General features: G+C 37.1%; 1 protein-coding gene across 1 annotated transcript in view; it reads right to left on the reverse strand.

Moving 5' to 3' along the window:
* Nucleotides 1-5,720: 5,720 nt before the first annotated feature.
* The window catches only part of CCNB3 (cyclin B3), a gene marked incomplete at its 3' end in the record, with an annotated part of 54,987 nt that continues 34,864 nt past the window's right edge, over nucleotides 5,721-25,843 (reverse strand). Inside the window, exons 7-12 of the mRNA XM_081277943.1 lie at nucleotides 25,228-25,320; nucleotides 12,803-12,940; nucleotides 10,298-10,453; nucleotides 9,315-9,464; nucleotides 6,019-6,149; nucleotides 5,721-5,790 (exon numbers count right to left, since the gene is read on the reverse strand). Coding sequence (XP_081134069.1) covers nucleotides 5,721-5,790; nucleotides 6,019-6,149; nucleotides 9,315-9,464; nucleotides 10,298-10,453; nucleotides 12,803-12,940; nucleotides 25,228-25,320 — 738 coding nt within the window. The remainder of the gene's footprint in view (nucleotides 5,791-6,018; nucleotides 6,150-9,314; nucleotides 9,465-10,297; nucleotides 10,454-12,802; nucleotides 12,941-25,227; nucleotides 25,321-25,843) is intronic.

Raw genomic sequence — 25,843 nt, forward strand, 5'->3', positions numbered from 1 at the left:
GTAGAGGAAAGGGTTCTAGAGGGAAGGAAGAGGGGAAGGCAAGGCGAGATATTGGGAAACTAAATCAACCAAATTATGCTATATCCATGTACAAACATACCAAAAATGAATCCCACTTTGTATATAATTATAATGAACTAATTAAAAGAATAATGGAATGGAGCCCAGTAGAGTAGTAGGAGGCATGGGGGAGGGAAGAAAGAAGAAAAGGGGGAAGTTCCAGGGAATGAAATTGATCAAATAATGTTGTGTGCATGTATGAATATGTCACAATGAATCCCACTATTATGTGCAATTATAATGCATCAATAAAAACATAAAAAGATAGTTTTGTTTTTCTTTTCATTGTGTATGTGTGTACAGAGATTATAATTAAGCTAGAAGAGGAAACTAGAAAAAGAGAATGAAAGTACAGAAAATGGCGGCAGAAAAAAGCAGGAAGAGGGCTGAGAAAAGTGAGGAAAATTGATGGAGAAAAGTCTCAAGATAAATAGGATGCCTTGAACAGGAGGTGAGTCAACCCAAGACAGAAAATGAAGATACTTGAAATAGGTGCAGAGGTAAATATGTTTGGGGGGAATGAAGTAAGAAATTAAAAATGACATGAGACTGATGGCTCTATCACAAAACAAAATACTTAGGAATAAATATAACACAAGTAGTATAAAACTTATATTTTGAAAACCACAAAGCGTTGCTGAAAAGAATTAAAGACGACCTAAACAGAAAGAAAGATAGACAATATTCTTAGATTATAAATTTTTATTTATTTTTTATTGATTGTTCAAAACGTTACAGAGCTCATGATATATCATCTTTCATACATTAGACTCAATTGGGTTTTGAACTCCCATTTTTACCCCAAATACAGATTGCAGAATCACAACTGTTACATACTCACATTATTACATAACGGCATATTAGTGACTGTTGTATTCTGCTACCTTTCCTATCCCCTACTATCCCCCCTCCCCTCCCCTCCCCTCCCATCTTCCCTCTCTACCTCCTCTGCTGTTGTTCAATTCTCTCCCCTTTTTCCCCCCTCCCCCTTGCCCCTCATAACCTCTTATAATTTTGTGTATCATTGAAGGTCTCCTACAATTTCCATATGCTTTCCCTTCTCTCTCCCTTTCTCTCCCCCCATTTGTCTTTGTTTACTGTTAGTCTTTTCCTCATGCTCTTCCTTCCTGTTCTGTTCTTAGTTGCTCTCTTTATATCAAATAAGACATTTGGTATTTGTTTTTTAGGGCTTGGCTAGCTTCACTTAGCATAATCTGCTCTAATGCCATCCATTTCCCTGCAAATTCTATGATTTTGTCATTCCTTAGTGCTGCATAATACTCCATTGTGTATAGATGCCACATTTTTTTTATCCATTCATCTATTGAAGGGCATCTAGGTTGGTTCCACAGTCTAGCTATTGTGAATTGTGCCGCTATAATCATTGATGTGGCTGTATCCCTATAGTGCGCTCTTTTAAGGTCCTCAGGGAATAGTCCGAGAAGGGCGATAGCTGGGTCAAATGGTGGATCCATTCCCAGCTTTCCCAAGAATCTCCATACTGCTTTCCAAATTGGCCTCACCATTTTGCAGTCCCACCAGCAGTGGTGAGATTATAAAATTTAATATGGTTAAGATGATAATACTTTTCAATGACCTACACATTTCATGAAATCCTTAACACAATCATTATTGACTTCTTTTCAGAAATTGACAAGATGATACTAAAATTCATAAGGAAACATAAAGGACCCAGAATAGCCAAAATTATCTTGAGAGGGAGAAAAAAATAGAGGACTCACATTTCCCAATTTCAGAACTTTCTACAAAGCTAGAGTAATGCAAATTTATATGCCAATTTAAAAAATCTTTCTAAAAACATTGTGGTACTGGCATAAGGATAGGTGTTAGGAGCAGTGATTTGAATTACGGTCTCTTACTGTCCTACGGCAGGAGCTGAGTGCCTGTGCTAGGTACTTCTTGTGCAAAGGCACAGGTCAAGACTGCCCAGTTGCTATGGTAACACCCTGCTTAAAGGAGACTCTGTGTTAGGTACAACACTATCAATCTTGACCCTGAGTTCAGACACTAGCTCCTGGGGGTAGAGAATTATGAGTGCAAAAACGATAATTATAATTGTCCATTACTTTATCCTTCAGCCTGCCTGCTTTTTTTAGAAACTTTCTCACAGAAAACACTTTTGATGAGAATATCTATATAATAAACATGCTGAGCTAGCTCTGGCTCATTGTTCTCTATATGGGTATGATGTCCCACCTGATCTCAGCTTTCTCTCTCTTTCTTTGTCTGTCTTTTCTAATCTCCCCTGACTCCTCACCTGTCGGTTGTGGCAGACAGGCATAACACAGGTAAAAGGTACAGAATTGAGAATCCAAAAATCTCATATTTATAGTTAATTTTCTACACAGATGCCAAAACAAGTAAGTGGGGGGAAATATACTTTTTTTCAACAAATGCTGCTTGGACAAACAACTGAATATCCACATGCAAAAGAATGAAGTTGGGCCCCTTACCTCATACCACATACCAAAATCAACCCAAAATGGATTTGAAATTAAATATAAGACCAAAAAAATCTTTGAAGAAAACATTAAAAATTTCAAAGATAGTGTCTATGTTGCCATATAGAGAATGTGTGGGCTCAAGTGATCCACCCACCTCAGCCTCCTGAGTAGCTGAAACTACAGACATGTGTAACCATGTCTAGCTTCTGCATAAATTATTATAAACTTGGATTGTGTGATGGTGTCTCAGCTATGGCATCAAAATAAAAATGTCAAAAAAACAGGTAAAATTGGGCCTTATCAAAATGAAAAACTTTATGTTTCAAAAAACACTATGAGGAAAGAGAAAAGATAATCTATATTATCAGGAAAATATTTATAAATCATATGTATGATCTTGAATATCTAAAGAACTCTTACCATTCAATAATAAAGAGATAAATTAACCACTTAAAATATGCCCAAAATTGGAATATACATTTCTCCAAAGAGGATACACAAAAGGCCAATGAGCATATGAAAACAGATTCAACATCATTATCCATCAGGGCAATGCAAACCAAAACCACAATAAGACTCCACTTCAGGGCTGCAGGTATAGCTCAGTTGGTAGAGTGCTTGCCTCACATGCACAAGGCCCTGGGTTCAATCCCCAGCAACACACACATAAAAAAGACCCCACTTCATATCTACTAGGATGGCTATAATCAAAATTAACAAGTGTTAGAGAGGATGTGGAGAAATTGGAACCTGAATTGTACAGTCTGTAAATTTTATCTTGATAAAACTGTTAAAAACACACACGGCTACAAAGAAAATCAGTTATATTGAACTAGAGTCATCAAAATATGGAAACAATTACTTGATAAAGAAATATATGTGCTTAATAAGGCAAAAAATAACAAGATACAGTTCTAATAGCTATCTTAATTTTGAAGTAGTGATGAGTGTAAAATAAATTTTGATGCATTTGCAATAACAACAAAAATGACTGATGGTTTCCAACCTCTTAAGAACAGGGATGGAAGGCATGGTAACATACACTTGTAATCTCAGCAGGTTGGGAGGCTGAGGCAGGAGGATCGCAGGTTTGAAGCCAGCCTCAGCAACTTTGCAAAGCTCTAAGCAACTTAGCAAGACACTGTCTCAAAATATAAAATTAAAATGGCTGGGGAAGTGGCTGAGTGGTGGTTAAGCACCCCTGGGGTCAATCCCTTGTACTAAAAATAATAGATAGATAGATAGATAGATAGATAGATAGATAGATAGATAGATAGCAGGGTTGGAAAAGGGGGGCGAGTAATTCAATTAGTTAATTGTTTCCCCTGATGTGAAGCTCCAGCATTAAAATTCAAGTAAAAGATATCTTCTTTTTAGTGAGGATGGGTTCAAGTTGGCTTATAGTCCAGTGCTTTTGGGACATTTACACAAAATTAATTATGTTAGCAGACTGAACTACCAAGTGACTTGGTCCTATCTGAATAAATCCTTTAGTCATCCTGAAATGTAGTGAAATTTGGCAGGAGGTCAATAATTGATGCCTGGTTTCCAAGGCAAAGCAAGTTGGGAGGGGAAATGGGAAACAGATTCAAAGGGGGGAAAAAAGCAGGGAGATACCTAAGGGCTTGTCATGCTCACACTCCTGTCCCCAATCCATCAGAAAAGGTGATGTGATCAGAATAGCACAGGATGTCTCAGATCAGAATCGAGGAAGCATTTTCCCTATAACATCTTCATTGATTGTCCCTTCCATCAAATGTCTACCCCAGGACTGATATTCAAAATATCTGACAAGTGGTAACAAATGGCCACAGGCCATTTAGGACAGTTGACTGCCACAATACTAAAATAGAGTTCTGGATGACTGCTACTGTAACAGACATTACTTGTAAGATTACAGGGAGGCCCTAGACGTGGAATTGAACAAAGGTTCTTGGACAACTGTCTCAGAAGATGCTCAACTCGTCTAATAACACATGAAACAACTTCCCAGTACACATTACCCCAAAGATAGGATACAGAGAGGAAGAGAACAAAAATTCCTAAGGTTTGATGAATGAAACATTGGGCAAGTGGTTGATACTGCATTCATCTTACTGATTTTGCAGCTAGAAATTTCTTCTCTTGGCAGATTAGAGTCAAAAAAGATTTCAATGGGGGCTGGGGTTAGGGCTCAGTGGTAGTGCACTTGCCTGACCTGTGTGGGGCACTGGGTTCTATTCTCAGCACTGCACATAAATAAATAAAATCAAGGTCTATCAACAACTAATAAAAAATTTTTTAAAACAAAAAAAGGTTTCAATGTACCACTTCAAGCAGTATCTTTTCATGTTTACCCTCTGAAGAGCTACCTTACTATGAAAATAAGGCTATATTTGGGTTAAAAGTCTTATCGTACCTTTTCATCATTTAAGCAGCAGCAAATATTGGGCTGGGGATGTGGCTCAAGCGGTAGCGTGCTCACCTGGCATGCGTGGGGTGCTGGGTTCGATCCTCAGCACCACATAAAAGTAAAAGAAAGATGTTGTGTCCACCAAAAACTAAAAAATAAATATTAAAAACTTATCTCTCTCTCTCTCTCTCTCTCTCTCTCTCTCTCTCTCTCTCTCTCTCTCTCTCAAAAAAAGCAGCAAATAAAGCAAGCAATTTGAGATTGGGACCAAAGGCTATTAGCTTACACTATCAGCTGCCCCAGTTCTGAATATTGAGGTCTGCCTGGGGGGTAAGGGACTTTCCCATTCGTGTGGGCACCACTCCCCAGTTTCTTCCTTCTTATACACCCATCCCATCAGTTCACAATTCCTTTTCACATGAGGAGAAAACCTTCTAACAGAGGAAGAAACTGATTAAGCTAGATACTGAGACACAGCCTTTACTAGGCAGGAAAGAAAATGTCTTGGGCTCTGCATGGAGCTTCTGAGCAAGAAGAAGGGAGGTAAGCCATTTGAACAACAACTATTAATTTTTTATTAAGTTTCTTGTTTAAATATAACAATAATTTCTTCTCTTTCATAAAAACAACTTAAATTTTTACAACATTATCAGTTTGGAAAAAGACGAACAAAGAAAAGTAAAGAATGAAGAAAAGTAACCAAAAGACAAATTCAAGCACAGAATAAATACAGCCTATTTTCTTTTCATGCTTTCTTAGCCCTTGTGGCTACTGCCAGAGTGCCAGACCCCTCAGCCTCATAATTAAGAGCCCAAAATCTCCTCCAGCTTCGATGTGTCCAAGGGTGGGATTTTGGCGACTTCAAAGAAGATCCTGCAAAAGGAAGAGTGGGTCTGCTCAGTGTAAACTAGGTCAAAGCCAAACAGACTCCATGGAACAAATAGGACTTAAGGCCCTTAGTTTTCTCTTACTTTTTAACCATAGAGTAGAAAGGAATATGAAGTGTGTCTGAATTCCTTTTTCTTTTAAGTGAGACTAGTCTGGGCCTGGCATTTTAATGTGTCCCCATGAATGAACACAAGCCCAATATCAGTTACTTACTGGTGAGAATACTTGGAATACACAGTCTTGAGCCTATTGTAAGAACTGAAAGTCAGCATGAAGTTCAGCCGCCTAACCAGGGGGTGGAGCTCAGAGGACTTGTAGCCACTGTAATACTCCAAGGTAGGAACCTAGAAGAAGAAGCAGGAACAGTTTGACTTTTACCATAAGAAGCATAACCTTCCTCCATCCCTCCTACCCTAAATCCAAACTCTCCATCTATCATTTAGGCAGGAATAATATTCAAAGATTCATACAGTACAGACACCAACCAAAAATTATAGGGTACTATCTAGAAGAAAAGTTTTCATACACAAAGTTCTAGGATGGCCATATTCACATGTACCACTTGATGTTAGCCTTGGTCACAAGCATTCACATAAGCTGAAAACCTCCAAAGTCATAAGGAATAAGACTGATTTTGTAATTTACTATGAGGCCCAGAGCCAATGGCCAAGTAAAACCCCAAACAAAATCTGACTCCCAACCCAACAGCCAACAGGAACTTAACATTGTTTCTCATCTCTGGTTTTAACAACTGTCATTCCATACATTCATTTTCTCACTTGACTATAAGAATCCTCTGGCCAAAGCAATATGGCAATGTTTAAGAGCAAAGGTACTGGAGACAGTACCTGTTTAAACTCCAGCTCCATTAACAGCATGGCCTAGAGAGTTCTTTAACTTCATCATGGCTCAGTTTCTCATTCTGTCAAGTGGGGATTTTTATAGTACTTTTATTACAGGATTAAATGAATGTGTAAACACACACAGAGGGAGGGAAGGAAGGAAGAAAGGAGGGGGAGGGAGAGAGAAAGGGAGCGAGGGGGAGAGAGAGAAAATAGAGTCTAGTACATAGGAGATGCCCAAATAATGCTAGCTAGGATTAATATTATCAAGCCCCATGTAAGATGCTGAGAATACCAAGATGAATAAGGGACCCATCTCCTTTGATGAGTTTAGTTTAGAGAAAGAGACAAACATGCAAACAGAGAGTTACAAAATGTATGCTAAGTGCTATGATGGAAGTGAGTACAGGACACTGGAGGAACAGAGCAGCAGAACCCATGAACTCCAACTCAGAGAGTCACAGAAAACTTCACAGAGGAGGGCACATCTGCAGTGCATGCTGAAAGTCAAGCAAGAGCTCAACAGGCAGAGAAAGGAAGAGGATTTATCTGTAAGCTGGTGGTTTTCTAAAAATATCTTCAAGTATTTGACACGAACTCCTTTGTTCCACAAATAGCTTACCTGGAAGCCCATATTTGGGGTTACCAGGAAGTCAGGGTGGGGGTTAAGAAACCTATCAATTAGAACCCTTTACCATTTACATGGTCCCTTAGATACTTCTGCTAGAAACCCAGGAGTCCCCTGAGTACTGTCTGGAAACCACTGCCACAGACAAAAGGTAATCATGAAAGGTGCCAATCAAGGGACTAACACAATATTTGGGCATGTTAAATAAGATTAGAAAGTTGGACTTGGGTTGTGGCTCAGTGGCACAGCACTTGCCTGGCACATATGAAGCACTGTGTTCAATCCTCAGCACATAAAAATAAATAAAATAATAAAGGTTTTGTGTCCATCTACAACTAAAAAATATTTTTTAAAATTACATAGTGCCACTGCCACTGTGCCAGTTCAGGCCCTGGATTCTTCCCCTTGATTATTACAACACCCTACTCACTGGTATTCCCACCTTTATAGTCTCCCTCACTAGTATTTCTTCTATACTGCCATACAAGGATTGTTTCCAAAACACACAAACAAGAGTATGTTATTTCCCTAAAAAATCCTTCAATGCCTTAGTAAGAATTGGGTCTCTTAGGCTGGAGATATAGCTCAGTGGTAGTGTATTTGCTTATCATGCCCAAGGTCCAGGGTTCAAAACCCAGTACTACACACACACACACACACACACACGTCAAGTGGGTTCCCTGAGCATGGCATTTATGACCACAACTTACCAACCTACCATTCTTGTCTCACCTTTCACCATTCCCTTTTAACACACCCTTTGCTGTATTCACAGGGGATGTCTTATTCAGACCTAAACATATCACACTCCTTCCTTAGCACCTTCACATTTTTTCCATTATTGCTCCCTCCACCTTGAATATCTCCTATCACAAGTTTCCACTCATCTTTCAAGACACAACTCAAAAGTCACCTCTTCTGTACTGCACTCCTTCTCTGTAGGAGAGGCAGTGTATATAAAACAGGATTATGGAGATTGTAGTCCTCAGCTGATGCTCATTGGTTTAGCCACCAAGTATGAAAACACCAAAATATTTCTAGCCTAGTTGGTACACAGTTTGCTACCCTGAAACCCCTCAATTGCCCCCTTTAAGAACTATGAACTTCAGCAGGATCCATGGATCAAAGTCTGGCTCAACAGGGGCCTCCAGGACCACAGTTCCAGAGCTATGGCTAATACCCATGCTGATTATATAGTAGATTTAGATTTTTAACACCCTGCTAGACATTATTATTGATTATTATTTTTCATCATGATCACTTTATTAAATACATTCTCTGTCCTCCCAAAATGTCCTCCATTTCATTATGACTTATCTGGGATTACACAATTGTTGTGCAGTTCTTTCTCAGCACTCAGAAGTTTCCCCATCAGTTGTGGCTCAGGATTTCTAGATAAGAGGGACTTAGAGGTGATTGAACTGACAGTGGGTTCTTTATTTGTAAGCATAATCTCTCTATGAATTGCATGTAACACAGCAGTAAGTATTTAAAGCTCTCTAAAGCTGTTTTTATCTACAACATTTTATAATATTGAGAAAGCATCAATTATGAGTTTTACTTGTATGGGGGTAGATGGCTCTGAGGGCCTTCCTCTTTTGAAGACCACATTGCTGATATGCCTCTGAGTACCCTGTTATACACACAGTTACTTTCACTACTCTATATTCTCTGGGCCAGGGCTTTTCAAGTCCTATTCTAATAAATTCCCTCAGGGGCCAGCTTTGCTGAGGGGACTGCAAAGAACAGGGTTGGAATAGGGTCAGGGATAAGAAGTGGGCCCACCCCAACCCCTGCGACAACCTGAATAACTTCTCATTACTCTGTTTTGTAATACCAGCATTTTAAGGAAGCTTTCTTTGTAACAAGGGGTACTATGACTAAGAAAAAGGAAACAAGTATTTCAAACCCATGTCCCTAGGTTGTACAGGTATGAAATAAATCAAAACTATGGATACATGGCAGCTTTGTCACCAAGAGCTTCCCACAGCCCTAATTTTCACTCCCCCCTACCCCCAACCCCCATCACAAATATTTACACAGTGTTCAAGCTTCTTCATGTAGAGGGCCAGGAGGAAGGAGCCAGCTGCTAGTTTGGAAGCTCTCTCTTGGACATAGTCATATTCCTGCAGGGTCATCTCACAGATGAAGCGAGACAAAGTCAGTGTCTTCATGCTGGCATGGACACACTAAAGACAGCAAGAAGACTGGTTCAACAATCAATTCAGAAAACAGCACCAGGTGGAAGACCTCCTTTCCAGTTATCCTATCCCCAGTCCAAATAGCTTTCTGCTTGAGCAATGTATCTCTCCTGTCATCATGACTCACCCTAAAGTTATACACCTACAAAAGCACAGGACCAGCAGTCTGTGTCTGCAAAAGCAGACTTTTTACAGGGAAATTCTGAAATTGGCAGTGCAATTTGTTACCTTTAGGATTTTAAATGAAATTATCAATTGTGGGTTCTCCCTCCTCCCCTTTCTGTGGGAGTCATCCTCCAAAGAGTCAGTCTCACAACTACAACTATGCACCTGGTTCTACCCTAGAAGATGTCCCACTCTCCCAAATAGCCCCTTCCCTTTTTTATTTGAAAAAAAAACCAATAATCTATAACACAGAGATAAAAGTGCAGAACACACACTTGTAGGATATAATGAATAATTATAAAATGGCCTCCTCTGTAACCAAAACTCAAGAAAGAAAACATTGGTTACACATCCACATTTTTACATAATGCCCTATTTTTGTAATGTTTTGAACAACCAATAAAAAAATAAAATAAAAAAGAAAGAAAACATTGCCCACATTCCCCCCAAATGTCTCTTTCTGATCAAATCCCCTGATTCTGTCCTCATCTCAAATCTTATAGGTACATTGTGTTAATCTGCAACTTGCCCCTCACCCCAACTCCCTCATAAAGATTACCAAACTTTAAGCCAAGAAGTTGTCAGCCAGCCACTCTGCTTATAGAGTGGCTATAACCCAGAAGTGGAGGAACAAAGATGTTCCTCCTCCCTCTTACCCTAGCATATCTGCGCAGAAAATGATAGGCAATGGGAATGTTGATGTCAAAGTTGAGGGCTTGCAGGATACTGATTTCCATGGCAAGCAGTTCATCTCGCTTGTAAATATCATCACAGATGTACAGGAAGTCATCCACACAAGGAGGGCTGGGTTCCTGTGGGTGGAGAGGACAGTCAGTCACAACCAGACAGATATCCCTCTCCTCTCTGCTTATAGATGAAGGCAAAGGGGAAGAAGGGTGAAGGGTAGGAGGCAACCTATCCTTCATGTTAGTCTTTTAAAATTTTGCTTATTCTAATTTATTAGTTTTATGAAACCTTAGGGTTTGGGAGCAGAGAAGTAGCAACTTTCATTAAGGAGTTCAAAGAACTTTAGAACTATGGATTGCTACAAAAATCACACAGCACAATGCTGGCTCCCTCACTCCTTTCCCAGTTCCTGTCTCCTGGCAGAATTCTTACTACCTCCTTCTCTTCTTGCTCCCTCCTCTCTCCTCCCTTCTCTCTCACTTCCCCTCCTTCTCTGGTCATGCCCCTTTCCTGCTTACCCTCAGAGATATCCTACACCTTAGCTTCATTTGGGCCCTGGCCAACAAAGAGGAAGGGAGAGCAGAGGAGGAAAAGAGGTGGAGTGGGAAAGGGAGGGGCACTTCTTAGCAAATCTTAGAGCCAAGAACACCCATCCTCTGGTGGCCAGGATAGAGGGTCCCTACTAAGTGCTATGGAGGAGGGATATCTTTTCCTCACAGAATTGAAAAGTACAAAAGGACTTTTGTAAGGAGACCTGTGGAGATGGGATGATGAGAGAAGAAAGAAAGCAGCAGTGTGAGAACCTGAACAAGTCATTTCCACTCTCTGGGCCTCAGCTTCCTTTTCTGTAATACTATAGGATTGGTCCAATCTGTGATCTGCAAACAGGGAAGGGGAAGGAAGAAGAGGAAAGAGAGACAAAGAGAGCGAGAGCTTTAGGAAGAAGGCTGGGGTAGGCAGTAACCGCCTGGTAAGAAAAAGAGTTAAGAGTCTTTCTGCCTCCTCCTGATCTTCCTATGATCAAGTTTAGGCTCCAGAGGATAGGGGATAATAGGGAGCACCCAGGACAGTAGTTCTTCTAATCCTCAGCCCCTCTGTCCAGCTTCATCCAGTACATTTTCCTCACCTCTAGCTCCCCTTTCTGTGGCCTCCTTCCCTCCCTTCCCCTGACAAGGCCTTAGATTTCCTATGCCTGGTTCTCACTCATCAGGACAGTAGATCACTGCTCTCAGTCCCTATGACTTGTGATGGTGCTTCTGACACTGTAAAAATCCACCCCAAAATGTCCTATCTTCCTTCTGGTGGTAATACACTTTTGTAAATAGGCCTCTCTCCTCTCAGCTCTCTGGTTTTGTTTTTCTGTGGAGGAACTCAAACAGAATCTGGTGGCTCTCAGAGCAACTCTGAAGGTCTGTGCCAGGAAGTACCCCTTTTATTCCACTACCATCCCTTTTTCTTTTAGCCAAGGCCCAAACAGAAGCTAAGGTGTAAGGTATCTCTTGGGGTAAGCAGGAAAGGAGGGGGCATGACCAAAGTAGGAGGGGAAGAGATAGAGAAGGGAGGGAGCAGGTAGAAAGGGAAGTAGTGAGGATTCTGATAGGAAGTAGGAACTGGGGAGGGAGTAAGGGAGCCAGCATAAAAACAAATCCATATTTCTAAAGTTCTTTGAATTTCTTAATAAAAGTTACTTCCTCTCTGCTGCCAAACCTTAAGGTATTATATAATTAAGATGACTGCTAGCATAAATAAAGGAGAAATAACAGTTAACAAGTTAAACAAGTTCAGTTGGCACCCAGGAAAGGAGAAAGCATCAGAGATGTAGCTAGGAGGATTACAGTCAGTCTCTCTCTCTCTCTCTCTCTCTCTCTCTCTCTCTCTCTCTCACACACACACACACACACACACACACACACACACACACACACACCAGAAACTCACTTCAGTGCAACTTCAAAAATGACTACTTTACTTGGAGCATTTAGACTCACTACCTTCTATATCAAGCCATTTTCTCTTAAATAGCTCCAAGCATCCTGGTTTGGAAAAATTTTGTTCTATATGCAGATCAAGACTCTAGTAAATGGGGATAGAGTTGGAAGAACAGAAAAGGCTGGAAAGCAGAGAATCATGGACCAGAAAGAAGTTTTAAAAAGAACCACCCATTTAATTAGGCACATGCATACATAACATCTTCAAAGAGGAAATGGAAGAACCTTGCTGATTCCAGGAAACCAATAGAGCACCATAGCCAATAAGCATCAGTTTTCCCACTTTAGGAAGACAGATAAAAAATTGATGGGAAAAATTATTTGTATGCAAGTATGTAATTGGAAACACATGGATAGATACACGCACACAAGTGTATGCATAAGTTTGTGTACATATGTGTGTATGCATGCCTAACTACACATACGTGTTCATTCACTATTTTAGGTAGAAATCAGATTAGTTCTCTCTTAGGGACTCATGCTCACCTCAAATTTTGCTGCAATCAGAAAGGCAGTTGAACCAAGGAGTTGTAGCTTGTCTTTCTGGCATACTACCTTCATCAGGTAGTGATCCACCAGCTTTACTGCCAAGTACAAGGTCTCATGACAAACCTCAAAGGTCATCTGGAGGAATACACAAACAGGACAAGAATAAACACATCTTACAGATCCATGAAAATCTCCATACTGATCTAGATTCCTGGACTATCTGTAACATCATGGATAGTCCTGGCCAGTTGGGACTGTGCTAGGAATGCAGAAAACTACTTCAGTAAGGTACCTGCATAAATCTCCCATGCCTTTGAGGACCCCGGTATTATCTGCCCTCACATATCTGAATAGGTAAATAGTCTTTCAAGCCAGAGAGAGAGAGATAAGCTGTTTTGCCTTCTCTGGGGGCACCTTGAGTGGATATACACTCTCTCTCTCTCTTTGATCTCTGATACTGAGGTTCTTGCTTTCCGCATTTGTTACCAACTTGTAAACTACATGAAGAGATCACGTTTATTTAGTTGAAATACAGAGTCTATTAGCTGATTTATTATTAGTTTCTTTTCTCAACTAGCTATGCTATTAGAATATATTGATTGGGAGCAAGTATCAATAGCACAATTTGGAAGAGAACTAAGAGATACGGGGAGCCAGAGTGAAATTAAATCATTAGCAGTATAACTCCCCTTCCTTTCTTTTTCTTAGTTATCATTATCTTTCCTTCACCAACTCCAAGAAATCTTCTCCTATAACCCCAGTCCCAGAATTTATGCTGGCCCATGCAGTACCTTTGTGGAAATTAAAAGAAAAAAAAGGTGGCTTTTTTTTGGGTAAATAAAGCCCTTCAGATAGAAATCAATTACATAATATCTTTATATGAATCAGCAAAGGTACACAGCAGCCCTATAGCCAGAATGCATGGCTTGGCAAGCAGCATGAATTCAATTTCACTGGCTGCTTTTGCCTTGGCTAAAGCCCTTGTATAAACACAATTTACACAACTGTACACAGAGGGCCCACCAACCATCAGTGATACTTCTTCCCCATAACTCCCAGGTTCCAAGGATTCAAGAACAACAAAAATCTTTCCTAGCATAACACCTAACTAATAGCCCCCTCCCAACATCTCCACAAGATAGCTATTCAGTTCCTGCCTTCCAAATCTGCAAATACACACTAATTCCTCTTTGAATGGTTTTAACAGAAAATTCTCCCTTATCTTAAGTGAAATCACCCTCCCTGTAAGCTTCACTTCCTTGGGCCTTCTTTTGTACAGGCTAATCTTGTGGCCAGGAACCCAGATGACCAAAAAGCAGGCGAATGAGAAGCATTGGAGAAATGGATGTATATATTACATAAGCAAATGATTATCAGAAAATGGCTGAATACAACAATTCAGCAATACACATAGTAAGTTTATGATCATGGAAATACCAAGAAGCAGTTCTAAACTGTTCCATGAATATGGCTTTGAATTTTCTCAGAAATCTGTATTGGTTTCCTATTACTGCTGAAATTAAATTACCAACAACTCAACAACTTAAACAACACAAATTCATTATATTAGGGATCTGAATGTCAGAAGTCCAAAATAGGTCCTCTTGAACTAAAATTCAAGGTGTCAGCAGGTATGTGTTCCTTTCTGGAGGTTCTACTACAGAATCCATCGTCTTGCTTTTTCTAGCATCTAGAGGAAGCCCATATTCCTTGGTTTATGGCTCCTTCCTCATTCAAAATCAGCTAAGTCTCACATTAAATCACAATCCACTTCCTTCTCCCACATTTAAGGACTTTTGTGATTACAATGGACACACTCACTCAGACAACCCAGGATAATTCCTCTTTCTTGGTCTATTTTGTTTTTGTTGGTTGTTGTCGTTGTTGTTTTGGGGCACTCGACCACTGAGCCACATCCCCAGCCCTATTTTGTATTTTATTTAGACAGAAGGTCTCACTGAGTTGCTTAGGGCCTCACTTTTGCTGAGGCTGGTTTTGAACTTAGATTCTCTTGCCTCAGCCTCCCAAGTTGTTGGGGTTACAGGTGTGCGCCACAGCTCCAGGCAATATTTCCCCTTTCTTAAATTCCGTTCATTAGTGATTTTAATTCAACTTTACTGTGTAAGGTAATGTATTCACAGGTTCTGGGGATTAGGACATGGATATTTTATTCTGTCTACCATACTGTCCAAAGAAATAAGATGGGAAGAAAAGGATGGAAAGAGTTTATGTAGATGAAAGATAATGACTATCACCGTAAATATCAAGAAATCAAGGTTCAGGTAATTATAAAAAATAAAGATAAAAGAGGGTAGGAATGGAAAGCAGCAGTCATCTGAGGATAATGCTTGTGAACAAACAACATAGCCATTATTTACATAAATTCCTTCTAGTCCCTTACATAGGCCCTTAGCTGCCCATATATACATGTGGGTATCAGATGGTAGCATCTAAGTGTGTGGGTAATATCTGAATGAATGGTCAAAATTTAGAAACAATAAGTATTTAACTTTGCTGGTTGTGGTGGTGCATTCCTGTAATCTCTGCAGCTCAGGAAGCTGAGGCAGAGGGATTGTCAGTTCATTGCCAGCATCATGAATTTAGCAAGGCCCTAAGCAACTTAAGCAAGACCCTGTCTCAAAATAAAACATGAGGATGTGGCTCAATGGTCAAGCACCCTTGGGTTCAATCCCCTGTATCAAAAAAGTTTAAATTAGCTGTGTCCATTATAGTAATACCTCTTCCTTGAATGTTAGGCAATATCTTTCTAATGTTATTCTACCACTTGAAACTATGTGAAAGAAGTCTAATCCTTCTTGTGACAGCTCTTCAGCTATTGAAGACAGTTATCATAACTCCCATAAATCTTCCCCATTCAAGACCAAGCAACTTGACTTCCTTTATTGTTTACATTATATGGTTTTCTGTTCCCTCAGTGTCAGGCTCCAAATGAAAGTCTTTGTGATGGTTAGAGAAGAAGGGGTGATATTCTAGGTAATTTCAAGCAGCTCCAACAAATGTGACAAGAAGCCCTTCAACACAGTACTAATATTCTCTCCCTCTCTTTACAACAGCCTCTGGCTAGAGTACTCTTCCAATTCTCAATAAATAACTATTATTCTTAGTGGAAATAGGTAAGAGAAAATGAAAAGGAAGCAATAGATAAATCAAAACTAGTAATAAAAGATACACTATGTCATGAACTAGAAGACAAATTGGTCAAAATCCATCTCAAATTCCAAAACTCAAAGAACATCTTCTATAAAGAGGAATAAACAGAAAAACATCAACCAGACATATGAAAAGGAACAAGTAATTTTAAAAAGAGAAACATTTTTAGGAATCAGCAAGCATCTACCTAAAAAAAAAACCTTTTCATTCCCAAGAACAGAATGAAATTTTAAAAAGTATATTCTTAACAAGATCTGAAAGGACACTGAACCTATGAAAATAGAAATTCTGGGATCAAGGAAGACTATAGTTTATGGTGCTGGTATTGTGACTCAGTGGTACAGCATTCGCCTAGCATGTGTGAGGCATGGGGTTTTATCCTCAGCACCACATAAAACATAAATAAGTAAAATAAAGGTATTGTGTCCATCTACAACTAAATTTTTTTAAAAGACTGGTTTATGATATAACACGGTAACTTAGTTTTAAAAAATTTTGTAACAGTAAACAGGATGTTAGATAATGCCAAAAAAACAAATCAACATTCCAAAGACTACTTTAAGAAATTCTCTTGAAACTGAGAGATAAAAGATAATAAATGAAAACTTCAGAGACATAGAGAATAGATCCTGGAGATACATACAAACTATCCCCTATGCTCTCTTCAAAAGGAAGGGCAAAGATAAGAATTCTTCCAGGCAAGATACAGAGCAACAGGGCTAGGACTGTAGCTCAGTGTTACAGCGCTTGCCTAGCACATGTGAGGCACTAGGTTTGATCCTTAGCACCACATAAAAATAAATAAATAAATAAATAAATAAAAGGTATTGTGTGTATCTACAAATAAAAATATTTTTTTTTAAAAAAAACAAAGTACAGGGCATCACTATAGGACCAACGGAGGTTCAGTTAGCCTGGGGCAGTGGGCCCTGCGTGTGCTTACGTGAGCCATGTTCCTAGGGAATATGGTGGTAAACCACTTATAGACAACCTGCTTCTGGGTCAAGATTTCATAGGTGGCAAAGCAGCTCCCACTCTGCTAACTATTGAAAGTCAGCCACAGGCACAAAGTTTGTAAAAAAAAAAAATAGAAAAACAAAAAATGAGAGAAAAAGTAGAAGGGTAAAATTATCAAAGAAAGTGTAGATACAAATTTCTTTCTTGGGCAAAGAAAGACTGGACCTTTAGGTTAAAAGAACTTAAATATAACAGAAAAAATTAAGAGAAAAAAGGCCCACATCTAGAAATGTCAAAATAATTATTCACAGGGAACATAATGTATTAAACATTGATGATTTGTATTTAAAAGTCTAGCTCATTTTAAAAAGCAGATAAAGAAATGAACTAAAATGTGCAAATTATGTCATCTTGCTCGAAGGGAAATTAATAAATTCTATCAAAGGGGTTGCTTAAATAAAGATCATATTCATTTAAGAGAATTATAAAGAAGCTTAAGAGAATGTAGTGTAACTACACTTACATTGAAAGACTACTAAGATTTATTATTAAAACAGCAAGTTGCAGATCAATGAATACAGCATGATCTATTCATATAACAAAAATATTGTGAAACACATACCGATTTAAAAAACTATATCTCTATAAGGTCATACATGAGTATATATGTATGTATTAATATATTACTCATATAATTTAAGATTTTTAAAGAAAGGATAGTTAAAAATTTATGATAAGACACACAAAAAATGAACTGGATGGATACACTCTAAATGTTTATATTATTATCCCCAGAGAGTAAGAAAAGGAGTGTTGAAGCAAAATAAATTTGGCCTAAACCAGCCTCTGTACTTGAGGGATAATTTTGGCCTAAAGCATGCTTTTGTGAATTACAACCTAGCTTGATATGCAAGCAGGTGGTAAGCTAAACAAGAGTATATCCCTGTAACTAAGCAACTGAGTCTTAGCCAATCACAGAGGCTGAACTTCCAGCCAATCTGAGATTGAAAACTGACAAAACATGACCACATAAAGCAAATGCAAGTGCAGTCAATCAGGCTGCTTGTATATGTCACTTACTTGTCTCCAGCTATGGGTATAACCTGCTTATGTAGTGGTCTGAACACCTTTGGTCTAGAATGTTCTAGGAACATTTTCATGATCAAGTAAACTGTTAAATTGAACTTGTATGATGTTCCTTTACATAGGAGGAAAGGGTGGTTGATTTTATGCATACATATAAAAATATACATGAATACATACCCATATACATATTATAAACATATATCAATTGTGCACTTTTAAAAATGTAAGAGGCAGGGAAGCTAAGGTGGTATGAAAAAGTTGAGTGAATGCCAGTAGAAATTAAGAAAACAACAATTGTGGGTAATTATCACAATGTTCTCAGACTTCAGTATATTAAGAAAAACATAAATTGGCATATAAATTATGTAATTATTAGGCCTCTGTACCCTATGGAAAATACAGTTCTTCAGTGAGTCATTCATAAAAAAACTTGTTATATCTGAAGAAAACCTCATTAGCTTTTAAAAAGCAGAAATTATCATTTGGGTCACATTGTTTATGCACAATATAACAAATCTAGACACTGACAGTAAACCAAACAAAATAAAGAAAAGGAAAGTATTTGAAACAAAAGGTAAGCAGTGGTTTAAAGAAAACAATGACAGGTTGGAGATATAGCTCAGTTGGTAGAGTGCTTGCCTCGCATACATAAGGCCCTGGGTTCAATCCCTAGCACCACAAAAAAAAAAAAAAAAAAAAAAAAAAAAAAAAGTAAACAATGACAACAGAAACTAAACCTGGGTCAAAATGAAATAAAAACTATAATTTCAGATAATTGAGAAAAATCAAAACAGGTGCAAAATTATCTTTCAAAACTAATGGGGTAAGGGCTGGGGATACAGCTTAGTTGGTAAAGTGCTTGCCTTGCATGCATAAGGATCCTGGGTTCAATCCCAGCACCACCAAAAAAAAAAAAAAAAAAACAAAAAACTAATGGGGTAAGTTAGATCCATATGTAGAAGAAAATGTGTAGCAAAGTCAGAAATAACTAAAATAAACTAAGTATTTAATTTAAGAAGCTAGGGAAAAGCAAAAATCAACTTCATAAGAAAAAAATAATACTGATGATGAACTTAAAAACCAGAAAAAGTTATATATTTTTCCACGAAATTGTTTTCTGAAAATGACTAGAGGACTGGAAAAAAATCTCTTCTAAGGAAAAGACATAATGTACATTGTACACAAGCACCTGGGAGAAGGATAACATAGCACATTCATTATGAATATGAAAAACAATCATTTCAAGGATTATGCAAGAATACCATGAATAATCTATGATAACTGTGAAAATATCCTTGAAATAGATAGTTTAGGAAAAGAAAACCTACAAAAATGAGTCTAGGTGAGTGGGCCAATAATCATTGATGTTATCAGAAAAAATTCTCAAAGAATCACACACATAAATGGTACCATGAATTAGTGGGATCATAGGCAAGCTTTTCAAGGAAAATATAACTCTTGCGTTAAATTAATATTATGGGAACTTTTCCCTAATTGTATTAACTCGCTAAAGCACTAAACACAGTTTAGAAGTGATAGTATCCTTCACCAAAAACTTACAAAAGAATCTTATATATGAATAGAGATGCAGAAATTCCAAATAAGGTATAAGAGTAAGTTAAATAAATTATTACTAAATTCAGCAAAGTGGATGAGCACACAATAAATATAAAAAAAATTAATTGCTTTCTTAATATATAAGCAATACATTTAAAAGAAAAAGGGATGATATTCATAACATTCTAAAAATGTTCAATACCCAGAAAAAACATTTTTAAGTCAGTAGGACCAATATTAAGATGATTTTTAAAATTAAAATGGTAAAAAAAAGATCTGATAACTAAACAGATATGGCATAATTGGCTTGGAAATTTCAGTATTGTAAATATGTGAATTTTCCCTGAATTAATCCCAGTGGACTATTTTTGAAAACTTGATAAAAGTATTCTACCTGAAAGGAATAATATATAAAGAACAACAAGGGATATTTTGTAAAAGAAAAGTAAAGAGGCAATAAAATGTATTACAGAGCCATAATAATAAAAACAATATATTACTGGTGTTAGAACAGGCAATCAGAGCAACAGAATGGAATTGGAAATACCATAAACAAACTCAAGCATATAGGCTAAAGATAGCATTTCAAAGCAGTGCACAATGAAACCAATAAATGGGGTTAGGATAAATGGATAATCACTGGGTATATGTATTTAGAGGCTGACACAAAACCAAAAAAAATTCCAGACTAAGGGTTTAAAGTGAGGATGAAATTATAAATGTTCTAGAAAAAATTCAGAGAAATATTTATGTAATTTTGAACTGAAAAAGACCTTTCTAAACCACAAAGGAAAAGAACTGATATAGAATTGATTACTTAAAATGCCAATACAGGGCTGAGGCAGTAGCTCAGTGGCAGAGCACTTGCCTAGCATGTGTGAGGCACTGGGTTTGATCCTTAGCACCATATAAAAATAAAACAAATAAAATAAAGGCATTATGTCCATCTACTACTACAATTTTTTAAAAATGCCAATACATCTGTGTATCAAACTAAAATACACAGGAAGGTATAAAACTCACAGGTAAGAGTAAATATGCAAAAAATTTCAGAATATATATATATAATATGTAAACCATTCATATCTTTAATATTAAGAAACAATTAAAAATAATAGCTACCTTAATATATGTTAAGAGATAGGCAACATAGAAAAATATAAAATGGAAAATCAAATTTTCAAAATTTGGGGAGGAATGAAACACAACTGTAGAGTTTTCTTATTAACATATTTTCTGCTTTTGTTTCTGTTCTTATCTTTATGATCATGTTAAACAAATATTATTTCAGAATAGCTTGTTATGATCAAAAGATGGGTTTTTAAGCCTCATGGTAAGCATAAAGCAAAAATCTATAATAGACAAATTAAAAATAATAAGGAATCAAAACATAGTACTAGAGTAATTCACTTAAGCACAAAGGAAGACTATAAGAGGAGGAGAATAAAGGAACTACACAAAATTAGAAAATAAGTTACATAATGGCTAAAATTAAGACCTTATCTATCAACAATCACATCAAATTTAAATGGATTGAATTCTCCAATGAAAAGACACAGTGACTGAACAGAGTTAAAAAAAAAAAAAAAAAGCAAGACCCACCTATATGTTGCTTACAAGAAACTCACTTCACCCCTAAGGAAACACATAGAATTAAAGTAAAAAGTAAGGAATAAAATATTCCATGCAAAATGGAATCAAAAAGAGAGTATAAGTGCCCATTCTTCCTTCAAATAAAATAGACTTTAAATGAAAAACAGTAAAAAGAGACTAGAGGCTATTATATAATGATTGATAAAAAATTCTAAATATATATGCACCCAAATATTGGAACACACAATATACAAGATAATATTAGTAAACTTAAAGTGAAAGAGAGACTTCAATACAAAAATGGTTGAGGAGCCGGGCACAGTGGTACATGCCTGTAACTCCAGCTGCTCTGGAGACTGATACAGGAGGATTGTGAGTTCAAAGCCAGCCTCAGCAACTGAGAAGCACTAAGCAACTCATTGAGTCCCTGTCTCTAAATAAAATACAAAATAGGGCTGGTGATGTGGCTCAGTGGCAGTGGTTAAGCACCCCTGGGTTCAACCCCCAGTATGAAAACAAAAAAGAAGAAAAAATGAAGGAAAGAAGAAAGATCTCAAACTTATCATTATACCTAGGGGCTGTGGCTGTGGCTCAGTAGTACCACACTTGCCTGGTGTATGTGAGGCACTGGGTTTGATTCTCAGCACCACATATAAATAAATAAAATAAAGGTTTATCAACAACTAAAAAAATATATTTAAAAAACTTATCATTGCGCCTCAAGGAACTTGAAAAACAAGAGCAAACCAAACCCATAATTAAAACAAATAAATGAATTCAGCAAAGTTGTACAATACAAAATCAACATATAAAATATGAGACGTTGGAATAGGCAAATATTTTTTTGGTCAAGATCTCAAAGCACAGAAAATGGAAGCATTAAAAAACAGGCAAATGGATTACATCAAATTAAAAAGCTTCTATACATCAAAGGAAACAATGAACAGTGAAGAGATAACCAACAGAATGGACAAAATATTTGCAAACGATAAATCTGACAAGAGGTTAATATTCAAAATATATAAGGAGCTTCAAAACTCAATAAGAAAAAGACATTAAAAATGGACAATAGATCTAAATAGACATTTCTCAAAGACATACAAATGACCAACAGGTGCATATGACAAAATGTTCAACATCAGTAATTATAAGGGAAATGCAAATCAAAACCACAATGAGCCATCACTTCACTCTAGTAAGAATGGTTATTATAAAAAAAATTAAAGATAACAAGTGTTGGTGATGAAGGGAAGAAAAAGAATCCTTGCATACTATTGGAAGGAATGTAAATTAGTACAGCTACTATGGAAAACTGTATGGGGATTCCTCCAAAAACTAAAAATAGAAAATAAAATAAAATCCCATTCCTGCATATATATCCAAAGGAAATGAAATCAGCATTTCAAAGAGCAGTCTGCATTCCCATGTTTATTACAGCACTATTAACAATAGCCAAGAAATGGAAAGTTAAGTGTCCACCAAGAGATAAATGAATAAAGAAAATGCAGTACATATACACCATGGAATATAATTCGCCCACAGAAAGAATGAAACCTGCCAGGTACAGTGGTGCACACCTATAATCCCAGCAGCACAGGAGGCTGAGGCAGGAGGATCACAAGTCCAAAGCCAGCCTCAGCAACGTAGGGAGGCCCTAAGCAACTCAGCAAGACCATTTCTCAAAATAAAAAAATAAATAAATAAAAATTAAAAAGGCTGGGGATATAGCTCAATGGTTAAATGCCCCTGGGTTCAATCCCTGGTAACTCCTGAAAAAATTTTAAAAAGAAAGAAACAAACAAATAAACCTGTCATTTGTGACATAGCCAGGCACAGAAAGACAAGTTCCACATGATCTCACTCATATGTGAAATCTAAAAATTTTGATCTCATAAAAGATGATTAGAATGGTAGTTATTAGGGGCTGCGGTTGTGGCTCAGTGGTAGAGTGCTTGCTTAGCACATGTGAGGCACTGGATTCCATTCTCAGCACCACATGAAAATAAATAAAATAAAGGTATTGTGTCCATCTATAACTAAAAAAATAATTTTAAAAAGAAAGGCCAGGGAAGGTAGGAGTAGGGCAGGGATGCAGAATGTTAATCAATAGGTACTGGATGACGGGAGCAAGAGGTTCTAGTGTGCTATTGCACACTAGGGTGATCCTAAAATAACAAAAAATAATGTACTGTACCATTTTAAAAATATAAGAAAGGCAAAATTTTGAGTGTTGAGTGTAGAGCAGAGGGAGATGAAGTTTGGGTTTTCCCTCAGAGCTACACAATCAGAAGAATTTATCAAAATGACTATATTTAGTTATTACTGAATGTATTCTGTTTGCAGACCAGAAATGGTTGGATGACTAATAAAGACAAGTGTTATCCATCATGTACAACTGCAAGAATAGGATCCTAATTAGAATAAGTAATACTCCATTTATGTATAATATGTCAAAATATACTTTCAAAGTTTTCACCAGAAAGAAATGATATCTATTTGAGGAGATAAACATGCTTAGCTTGATTTAAAAATTATGCAGTGTACACATGTATCAAAATCTAACATGGTACTCCATTAATATAGATAATTTTAATTTTTATCAGTTAAAATAAACTTTAGAAAAGATATGAACCATTGATAAATACAACGACTGTGATAGATCTCAATGAATTATGATGAATGGGAAAATAAGTCTCAAAAAGGGTATTAGTACATGATCCCACCTATATACCATTTGTGAAATGATAAAATCATGGAGAGAAAAATTAGATGTCAATGACAGGAAAGTGAAGGAAGGGAAATTGCTGTGGCTATTAAAAAAGTAGCATGAGAGATTCTTCTGGTCTTGACTATAGAAACAATTACAAAGTTCATGCATATGATAAAATAGACTAAAATATATAGTATTATATATTGGCATCACTTGTGGAGCTTTAAAAAAATATGTGTGCCTGGACTACATCTCCATAATTCTGATTAAGTCGGTGATGAAACCTGATGCACCCCAGGTGTACCCCTAGTTGATAACTACTGCTTAAAGAAGGGGAATAATATATGCCTATAGATGTTAACAATGTGTGAGACTGTGGGATCACAGGTAATTTCAATTTCTTATTTTGCTATAGTAAATATGCATTTTGTGCAATAACAATAGAAAAGGCCTCTTTAAATTTCAAAGTCCAATGGCAATTCACTAGAAATTTCTAACTTGGTAATGATCAGAAACTTTGGGGTTCTATTTTATGTACTTAAGATCTACTCAATTTCTACTCTTAAACTAATTTACTAGTAATGTCCATAAGAAGAGAGACATTTCCATGCTTTGTTGATGTCGAAATATACTGTATCTACCACATTTCCCTTGTTTGTCACACCAAAGCGAGCCCAAATCACTTTTCTGGCACTTAATCAAGCCTAGAAAACTCTACTACTTTTTCTTCTCAATTATATAGTAAAACTGTGCTCAGCATACACAGACTATGCCTTATATTTCCTTGCAAATTCTATAGCAATTCATTCCATACATTTGACAAATATTTATTGACTCCCTACTATGTGCCAGGTAGTATTCTGGGCTCTCCTTCCTTAGTATAAAATAATAAAGTATCCATAGTGGAATTTCCTCAATCCCTCAACAGACATCTGCCTATCATGTCTGTTGCCATATCGTCCTCCCTATCACCCATTCCACTCAAACTTGGAAGACTTTGCCAATGACCCCAAATTCAAATCACTAGATACACTTTCATAAGACTTTGAGAATGATAGAACCAACATATCATCACTGTCTCTTCTAGAAAGTCTCTCCTTACAATAGGTTCTCACAGTATTTTATTTATAACATACTTAGAGTACTTAGTATATTCTACTTTGTATTATACTTATGTGTCTGCATATTTTATCTTGCCCCCTAAATCATAAGCTCCTTTAGAGCAGGAATTATAGTTTCTTCAGCTCTGGGGATCCAGTAAAATTTTACCATGCTTTGGCTGGTACTGTGGAATGAATAACCAAAGAAAGAGACAGAAGCTCCTTAAGACAGCAGTTTTCAGGCTTACCTGTACCTCCACCAACCAGTCGACAAGAATGGCCCTCATATCACTGTTGATGTCAGTCTGTTTGTCCATGTATTTAATAAGTATGAAGTTTTCCTAGTATCAATGAGAAAGAAATGTTATAAACTCTCATTTTAGTTCCAAATTATAACTCAATTAACTTCTCTCTCACCAGTTCTAACTCATTATTTTCGACTGGTATCAGATAGGGGCAGCTCAAAATAATTTTTTTCCAGACAAGTTCCAGTTATGCTTGGAAAATGGACACTTATTAAAGTGTTAGAAAAAGTATTGAGGAATCCAGAATGAATAAGGACTATTATTCCACCTGTGGCTATAGATGAATGCCAAAAAGCGTCTGTCCTCTTTTGCAAGCCAGTCTAAATCATAATACCATGCTATGTAGAACAGTATGTCTCAAAATTTTATATATGCACTACTTGGGGATCTGGGAGAACTTCAGATTCTGATTTAGACGGTCTAGGGTGGGGCTAAATTTCTGCATTTATAACAAGATTCCAAGTGAAACTGATACTTCTGAGCCAAGGTTCACATGTTTAGAAAAGCAAAATTGTCTCTTACTTTCCCTAAGGTATAGATAGTTCCTGACTAACAGTGG

This window comes from Spermophilus citellus (assembly GCF_964194105.1).
Source record: "Spermophilus citellus genome assembly, chromosome: X".
NCBI classification, from domain to species: Eukaryota; Metazoa; Chordata; class Mammalia; order Rodentia; family Sciuridae; genus Spermophilus; species Spermophilus citellus.